This window comes from Poecilia formosa, unplaced genomic scaffold (assembly GCF_000485575.1).
Source record: "Poecilia formosa unplaced genomic scaffold, Poecilia_formosa-5.1.2 Scaffold113, whole genome shotgun sequence".
NCBI classification, from domain to species: domain Eukaryota; kingdom Metazoa; phylum Chordata; class Actinopteri; order Cyprinodontiformes; family Poeciliidae; genus Poecilia; species Poecilia formosa.
Window position 1 is genome coordinate 853,768 of NW_006800052.1, and position 9,041 is coordinate 862,808.

The window sequence follows — 9,041 nt, forward strand, 5'->3', positions numbered from 1 at the left end:
CTCTCCTCTTTCAACCAATCTCTTAACTGATCTGCCGAGGACATTGGAGCACAGAGAACCTGTCATCTTAAACCACTTTGAGATGATTTGAGCTTTGTGACTTTAATTTAATGCCATTCAGAAGTACTTTATTAATCGCAAAGGGGAAATCAATATAGTTGTATCTCATATCCACGTTTTTACAAAAAGTTCTACATTGCCAAAGGCTTTGAACAGGAAAGATCTCCTGTAGCTGTCTGTATTACACCCTCAGACTGAAGACCCTGTTGTTGTTTCACAGCCTCATGAAGAGTTTTCTCGTGATTGTCCATATTGCTTTATATTTTATGAAGGACACTGTGGTAACTAAGAGTTGGACATGGTCAGTTTGGTGACGTGTTTAAATTACGCGCATGTAGTGACGAGGGAACCGAGGTGGTTTAGAAATGTTATCCCTCACACCAGTAGGCTGCAAACTCCAGGCGAAACGGATAATGCGTGCATGATTTCATGGTCTTTATGCCAAATTCTGACTGTGTCGCAGCTGAAATTAAGACTCATCGAACCTCAAAATGTTCCAGTCTGTTATCATCAAGTTTAGGTGAGTCTGTAGGACTTGCAGCCTAAAGTTCTTGTTCATAGTTGGCAGGGATGGCTCCTGTTGTGGTCTTCTGGTGACATGGCCCATCTTTCTCAAGGTTCGACGTGTTGTGTTCAGAGACTGTATTCCTTGTGCACTGCTTTCTTTGTACATACTTTTGCCTGTCTATCATCTCCAACCACCTGACACCAACGAGGTATTTCCATCCACACAGCCTCCGCTCAGCTCAAACTGTCTCTTTCTTGGACCGTTTCTTGTAAGTCGAGAAATGGTACATGCATAAAGTTTCCAGTAGACCAGTGGTTTCTGAAACACTCCGGCTAAACCGACTGGCCCCAACAACCACGCCGCATCTAAAGTCACTTCAGTTTCCTATTTTCCCCGATTTTGATGCTCATTCAGAGCTTTCAACAAGTTGTCTTTACAGCTTGCAGATAGCTAAATGCATTTGGTTGATGTTCAACTAAATGCAAAGTCATTCTTTTTTTTTTAAAAAAAAAAAATGCTTTAGGCTTTGGAAAGGTCTTTCAAAGTCTGTCTATTGTCATCAACAGCTTTTTCGCCCCACTTTTCTTGTACCTGACCTTTTTTAGAGATGCTGTATGTATTTCTGAGCCACTTAACTCTGACCTATGAATCATTCCAGCATATAAAACGCACCCGAACCGAAGGGATACTTGGCACTTTAGAGTTCTGAATGTTGTACTATGTCAAGTGTTCCTCCGTGAACTGTCTGTGCCATGCCTTGTAGCCGAAGACGGTGATTCTCTCCCTCTCTACCCCCCGCCGCCCCGCCCTATCAAACTGGGTTATCTTCTGTTTCATTGATGGAATGCAATGCATTCTAACAATCCGTGTGTTGTTGTGACAGGCTCTTAGAAACATGGCGCCTAGAGATAAATTTTAAAACTCATGCTAAGTTGTGTGTGATGTTTACAAAACAGCGACTCATCTTTTGAGTCTGGGTGCATTTTTCTTGAGCTCGAATAGTTCATGGGTCAGGGTTAAAGGGCTCAAGAAACAAAAAAGAACATTCCTCTGAAAATGGGTGGGTAAGAAAACAAAAGCAAAGAAAAATCTGCCATTTTAAAAGCCTTAAAAGACATTCAGCTTGCACCAGTACTAATAATAACTTTTGCACCAATACTGTAGAAATTTGAGACTTGTTTGGAAAATGGATTTGACATTTTTACCCTGAAATGCAGCAGGGAAATTACCCGAGCATCTTATCATATTATGCAACACCAGAGCTGCCTATCGGCACATCTCGCTTTTGATTTTTGTCTTATTTTCACTTTCAAACCATTTTAGGAGCTCTAAACAGCAGCCACCCCATCATCTGGTCCTGTTGGACTCTTGAGAGTTAACTCTAAAAATCCAAATCCTATCAAGGTGGCAGGGAGGCTCTTACAGCATCAGATTTCTCTCCTGTATTTCCTCTGCAGACAGGATTAAGGTTTCATGCTGGTTTTGCATTTCAAGTGACTTCTAATGTACCTTGAAAAGTCCAATCATTCCTATCGGCACGATCAGCTGCAGATGGCTCGCTGTGCCTGTTGTTACCCAGCCAGGTGGGTTAATAACCCCTGGACGCCGACTGCGCAGGTCGCAGATTACATTTTATTTTACAGAAATGAAATTTCACAAATCAGAGAAGGGTTTTTTGTTTTTTTTTGTGTAGTTTCTCCATCTTTATCAATTATCCAGACAAACGACTGATTTAAAGGGTAAGAAATTAGTTTCCAGTTTGGACAGGTTCCAATTAGCAACAGTAGCTGCAACACAAAGTACATCTACTGAAAAAAAATCTGCTTCAGTATGGGCGTTGTCAACTTGAATAGATGTATTATTTATGTGAGCTTTATGTATTTTATAATAAATTTACGCAAATACTCAACAGGTGAAAATGTGTAAATAATATGACTGATGAATTCACTCTGACTTGCTGAGGCCAGAGAGAAGTAGTCTCGGGCCAGCACAAGGAAGGAAATCCTGGTTAAGAATGCGGAGTGTGTTGAGGTATGAGAGGCAGGGAGGAGGTTGGGGCGGGGGGTCGCTGAGGAATGCAGATGATTATCTGCTCCTTACAAAACTCATCAAAGAAACAGGGAAGTTTGAAATTCCTCTCAAAATGCCAGCTGGCCAGCCTGGCACCGCCGTGTGTCAGAGTGGAAGGCTTGCAAATGTTTCTCCACCAACGACAACCGAGGAGGGTGAATTCAAACGGCGAAGCTTTCTCACAACCCCGGAGTTGTTCTGGTTTGGCCAGGAGTTTGTGGCCCCACGGGGAATAATGAAATGGCTGCTTGAAACGGGAGAAAGCGCACAAAATGTCAAACAGGATTTCTTTCATTTCTTTTTCTCAGAAAAAGAACACGCCGCACTTCTGGGTGCCGCTAGTGCAGCTGCCTGAAACAGGGGAAAAGTCACAACGAACTGGAGGTGTACGTCATAATCGCACACTGAGGCTTTTATAGAAATACACAACTTTAAAATGTTTTTTTAAATCCTATAAATCACCCGATCCACATCTACAGTTTGTATAAATGAATTGTAAATTAAAGTAGAGTAGGACTCTTGCAATCAGAAGGTTGTTGGTTTGGTTCCAGCTTCCTCCTCGTGTTCATGTAGCAAGTATTCAAGTTCCATGTTGATGCAGAAATTAGTTGTTTTTTTAAGTGCAAATGGGCAAACATATCTGCTCTAAAGCAACAAAACAAATCATTTGAGGTGTCAGTATGATAGAAAGGGTTCTTTATAAGTTCAGTCCATTTAAGCATTTTTATTTTTATTTTTACTGAATCAGTTTATGCTTTCAATGCAAATCTTGATCAGAGTCACATTAAGTCTGTTTCCCTGGAGTCTAAATAAGAAGATGGAACAGAGAGGTAAGGTTCACGTAGCCACTCTTCAGAAGAGGTATTGCTCTTCTTGACACATCATGACATAACTGTGATTCACCAAAGTTTTTGGACGGCTGAGTTTAATTTTGACAGCCACATCCTGGAATACCCAGGACTGATTCCAACCAGACCTGTACAAGCATAGAATCGCTTAAACTTTTCCGACAACACGTACAGCTGTCTAAAATAACTGTAGCTAAAAGATATTTATGAGATGTTTTAGTGAGTAAGCTAAAAGAGCTCTCACACACACAAAAACAACCATCACTCAAAGATCTAAATGGCTCCAATAATGGAAATAAAGACAAAATCATTGAGACCTATAATGTCAGAAACGGTGACAAACTTATTTCTAATGGTTTCCAGTGATCCGTAGCACAACATGTGGTTCAAGATCGACTTAACTTTATTTGTTGGCAAAGTGCTTATGTTGGGAATCTGTACTACATAAATAAATTCAGTTCAATTAATTTGAATTTAATTGACAGGTGATAAACAAGCACAGTTCCAGATTCCCAGCTGTTTTCATTATTTCATTGTTTTCTGAAACTGGAAGTTGGTCATTTTTGACATGAAGTTATTGTTTGTTTGTTCCAGAATCACAGCACAAGTCCAGAAGTAGACAATCAACATCATGCAGACTCACTACCGTAAAGAGGGAGTATTTTTCCCAGGACAGAAAAAAAATAGCATCAGATTAATTCAGAATTTGCCACTCACACTCAAGTACAGTTTGAGAAGTTTCCTTAGTGACAGTACATAAAATTACTGCAAACTACAACATCAGGCACCAGAACAACCGTTTCCCACTATTAATTTGTCTCGTGTCTTGTAACTCTCCCAGTGTGAGTCACCATAGATTTCAGTGGCCAAGGAAAACAAACCCTATAGTGTTGCTGCCATGCTCTCCAATTATGAATCAGTTGAGATCATTTCCAAAACATGTATGAATACACTAAAATATCTACAAAGATAAGCAGTTGTGTGAGACAGGTATTGTTGCCCTTATTAATATAAAAATTTTCACATATTTTTAACTTTTGCAGTAGTAGCAGCTAAGTAAAACATCTTTAGAGGTTTCATACAGAATGAGTACAACCAAAATGGTGTTAATTGTGTCAATGCATGAAAATTCTGAAACAGCTCTATAATTAAATTAAAATGCATTTCATTGATTAATTCAATGAAATGCATTCAAAGCAAATTTTCAAGTTGACAGTAACATGTCAAGAGTAATTAATTTGCAATAAGGTAAACACTTAGTTTTATCACTATGTTTTTATCTTCATCTTCACAAACATTGTAAAATATAACCATTTAATTTTCAATAGTCTGCATAAGCTTCTCAAAGACTCTTTATGTCCAAATCTCCATTTTTATAAGGTCATTTGACGGCAGAGATGTCAGATAAGTGGAGAGTCACCCGCAACAATGAACGTGACGCCCTCTAGTGGTGCATTTTTGCATGCGCCAGACGAGCGCCAACACTGAACGTAAATTTCGTGCGACGGAAGTAGTTCTGTCTAAAAAGACTATTCTGGTTTCTGGCTGATTCATTGTAGCTCGCTGGTTTGGTCTGACTTTACGCTGAACAACATTCATCTAAACGCCTGAAACATCTGACAGCAGGTAAAAGCAGGTGTACACCGAAGACGCTCCGTAGAGACTTTTTAACAGCTTTGGGTACATGCGACGTTCACACAAAAGCTCGTTTTCTGTCGCTTAAGCCATGCAAGCTAAGTTAGCATGAGTTAGCTAACTGTAACATAACGCGAATGTGTTTAGCAACCAAGCTAATTTAGGTCTATGCTTTGTTTAATAATCACTTTTTACACCCTAAATATGACAACTTTCAGTATGGTTAAAAATAAAATGGCGTCTATGAATAGTTTAATATTCATTTGAGTGTTTACGTTTCAAGGCAGTGTGCAACTCGGCTACATCAGCCTAGCATTAGCTGTGTTATTTTGCTTTCTCATACTAAATTCTCTATCTCTGTTTTGTCACTTCATGAGAACAAAGCGAAAGTTTTCTGAAAAAAGGAAAAATCATAATATAAACACTCGGCCTTAATCACATTTTAAGTGTAATTCCTACCACAAACATCCAATTACGATATAAACAGAATCGCCTAATAATATTTATCAAGAGGAAAACGTAAATAGTTAATAACCCTCACTTTATTCTTGCTAAGCCATTTATGACTATCAGATCTTCAAAGCCTTTTCTTATCCATTTGTTTATTTCATTTTTATTACTTTACAATATTTTAAACATATATTATTACATTAAAATGCGCTTTCATTAAAATATTTGCCGCTGGAGTTTAATGGTAAGACTCTGGGAATGTGTTCACAGATCTCAATATGGACCGGCTGCTGAGGCTTGGGGGTGGAATGCCAGGGCTTGGCCAGGTACATTTTAAATGTCCTTGTATATAAAAGAAAACCAGTGAGCTTGATTGAGTTTTGTATTGTGAAGTTATTTCTCTGTGAATTTCAAGCTCAGACTGATGTAACTCATCTTCCCAGCCTTTTTTTTCCCCTCCCGTATTTCCTTGCACACAAACTTCAATGTAGTCGCAGAAATGTTATGGTGTGTAACAATGATTTATCCTTTGCTTCATCAGGGACCCCCCACAGATGCTCCTGCTGTGGACACTGCAGAACAGGTGTACATCTCCTCTCTGGCCCTGCTTAAGGTAATAAAATAACTCATCATCAGAGCTAACTCTGTCATATACCTGAAGCCCAACCCTTTCAAATCTTCTTTTTTTCTTTTTACTTTTTGCCGACCCTCCTCATCAGATGTTGAAGCACGGGCGTGCTGGTGTGCCAATGGAGGTCATGGGACTGATGCTGGGAGAATTTGTTGACGACTACACAGTGCGAGTGATCGATGTGTTTGCCATGCCTCAGTCAGGAACAGTACGTATCCCCTCTAAAATCAAGAATGCATGTTGTGGAGATTTTGTGTTTGTCAGAATAAAAGTGTGTTCTTACCTGAACACAGACACACACACACACACACACACACACAGTTATTGCTGCACACTGAAGTTGGGGGAGAATTCTCTGTACACACAAATTTGTTGGAAAGCGGTTGCAACTTTTCTTAAAAATTTGAAGGGGAAAAACATCATTATATCTAAAAATAGCTAATATTGCAATCTTGCATGGTGCATTTCTCATATTGTTGCAACAGCTTTTCAGACACACCTGGACTCATAGGAGGTCCTGTAAAAACAATAAAACTGTCATCACTAGTTGCCTCAGTCGTATATTATTGCAATTAGGTTAATGAGCAGTAAGCATACCAGGCTGGAAAGAAAACATTAATTCACCTAGGAGTGGTTTTGCAATTTCCAACATTGTTTTTTTTTAATTACTATTATTATTAAAGAATATCGCACAGTTTTATTTTTGCTTCCCCTCCAAATCTTCATTTATTCTCCTGATAACACCATCGTTGAAGAATTGACCATTGTTGTGCCAGGGTTCAAAATTGCTGGTTCATTTTCATAAATTTCTAGTTTTCAAGTCGTTTGGAATCGTTGGGTCTCGTCGTCGTTGTTGTAGTTGTTCATTTTCACTAAGCAGTGTGTGTCTCACAGGGAGTGAGTGTAGAAGCTGTGGACCCCGTCTTCCAGGCTAAGATGTTGGACATGTTGAAGCAGACGGGCAGGTACGACTCAACAAGACCAGCATTTTGAATTTGTTAAAGAAGGGATCTCAAAGTCCCACACTTGTTTTTACATAATTTAATTTTACTTAAAAGCTAATTGAAGAAGGATTTTATATATATATATATGTAATTTTTTTTTATTTTGTTTTAATTTTAAGAAAATCCAAACATTAAAAAGTTGTTGCTTGTTTTCTTCAGACCAGAGATGGTTGTAGGATGGTACCACAGTCACCCTGGTTTTGGCTGCTGGCTGTCGGGTGTGGACATCAACACACAGCAGAGCTTCGAGGCGCTGTCAGAGCGAGCCGTCGCCGTGGTAGTCGATCCCATTCAGAGCGTCAAAGGAAAGGTGGGCACTGGAACCCCCAAGTTAAATCACTCCATCAAAGTTTGAATTATTTAGGAAAGCTGATATTTTTTTTTCTGCCACTGTGTCCTTCAGGTGGTTATTGATGCCTTCAGACTGATTAATGCCAACATGATGGTTCTGGGTCATGAACCGAGGCAAACCACATCCAACCTGGGTCATCTCAACAAGCCGTCAATCCAGGTAACTTTTACATTAGAATAAAAACGGGGACGATTTTAAAATTCCACGTTTAAACTTTTCTTTTTCTTGTGTTTTCCTGTGACCTTTCCTGATAGTCAGTATAAATCCGTATGTTTATTGTACTTAATAATCTGTTTTACTCTCTTTTAGGCCTTGATTCATGGACTTAACAGACACTATTACTCCATCACCATCAATTACAGAAAGAATGAGCTGGAGCAAAAGGTTTGAAGTTCATATTTTAAGACCCCCATCTAGTTTTATGTTTGTTTCTTGTGAAACGTGATTCATTCTATGAATTTTTCAGATGCTGCTGAACCTGCATAAAAAGAGCTGGATGGAGGGCCTGACTCTGCAGGACTACAGTGAGCACTGCAAGCTCAATGAGACGATCGTCAAAGAAATGCTGGAGCTGGCAAAGAACTACAATAAGGTAGAACCTGAACCCTGTCGGTTTACAACACGACAACGTTTGATTGAGCCTGTTAGAGGATGGCTCGCCATTTAGAAATATTTCTAACTAAATAAGAGGTCATTTTGATTTTAAAATATTGTTGTTCTAAATAAGTTAGTACCTTTTTTTTTTTTGGATGACACAGTAAAATAAGCTGGAAGGTGTTTTACTTGAAATAAAATAAACTGTTTTTACCTAAGGCTGTTGAAGAGGAAGATAAAATGACCCCGGAGCAGCTGGCTATCAAGAATGTTGGAAAACAGGTACTGATTTATTTCTTTTTTTCCCTCTTTTTTTTTTTCTTTTAAGCGTAAAAACCCCCCCAAAAATATCATTAATTTTAAAGCTGACTTATTGCTCATACGTCAACTTGCTTTCTTAGTAATGTTGCATGTTTATGGAGCTGATGAGTCCTGTTATAATATGCATTTAGTAAAAACATCATCATCATCATTTCTTCTCTCAGGATCCAAAGAGACACCTGGAGGAGCACGTAGATGTTTTAATGACCTCCAACATCGTTCAGTGCCTAGCCGCCATGCTGGACACCGTAGTTTTCCAGTGATGGATCCCTGTGTGTATAACTGTTAATATTACAACCATTGTTTTCTTTTATATAAAATAAATGTATGTATGAAATACTGCTTTGTCAATCTTTATTACTTCTGCCTTCCGAAGATTTTTGCAGGTTATTTTCTGACACTTATTCAATCAATCAATCACGAAATGTCAATAGTGCAAAAAAAAAAGTTAAACATACAGAGATATTAATATATTTTAAAAGAACAGACAATGTATTATTTCTATTACATTTTGTGCAAGAAAATTGCAATCATAAGAAGAAGCATCGAAAGATTAATAAATGGTGAA

The 9,041-nt window shown here is 38.6% G+C and overlaps 1 protein-coding gene across 1 annotated transcript; it reads left to right on the forward strand.

Annotated features, from left to right (window-relative positions):
- The first annotated feature begins 4,986 nt into the window (after positions 1-4,986).
- On the forward strand, positions 4,987-8,812 carry psmd14 (proteasome 26S subunit, non-ATPase 14). The gene is made up of 11 exons (XM_007560112.2): positions 4,987-5,112; positions 5,842-5,897; positions 6,113-6,184; positions 6,291-6,410; positions 7,097-7,167; positions 7,366-7,516; positions 7,610-7,717; positions 7,868-7,942; positions 8,025-8,150; positions 8,372-8,434; positions 8,638-8,812. Exons 2-11 carry the CDS (start codon positions 5,850-5,852, stop codon positions 8,734-8,736), a joined length of 933 nt encoding a protein of 310 aa, XP_007560174.1. The 5' UTR covers positions 4,987-5,112; positions 5,842-5,849; the 3' UTR covers positions 8,737-8,812.
- The last annotated feature ends 229 nt before the right edge of the window (positions 8,813-9,041 follow it).

Excerpts from the sequence above, each read along its gene's own strand:
- psmd14 (XM_007560112.2), top strand. The coding sequence starts at position 5,850 with ATGGACCGGCTGCTGAGGCTTGGGGGTGGAATGCCAGGGCTTGGCCAG. Across the intron at positions 6,411-7,096 it reads CCATGCCTCAGTCAGGAACA|GGAGTGAGTGTAGAAGCTGT; the intron begins GTACGTATCCCC and ends TGTGTCTCACAG. Across the intron at positions 7,517-7,609 it reads TTCAGAGCGTCAAAGGAAAG|GTGGTTATTGATGCCTTCAG; the intron begins GTGGGCACTGGA and ends TGTGTCCTTCAG.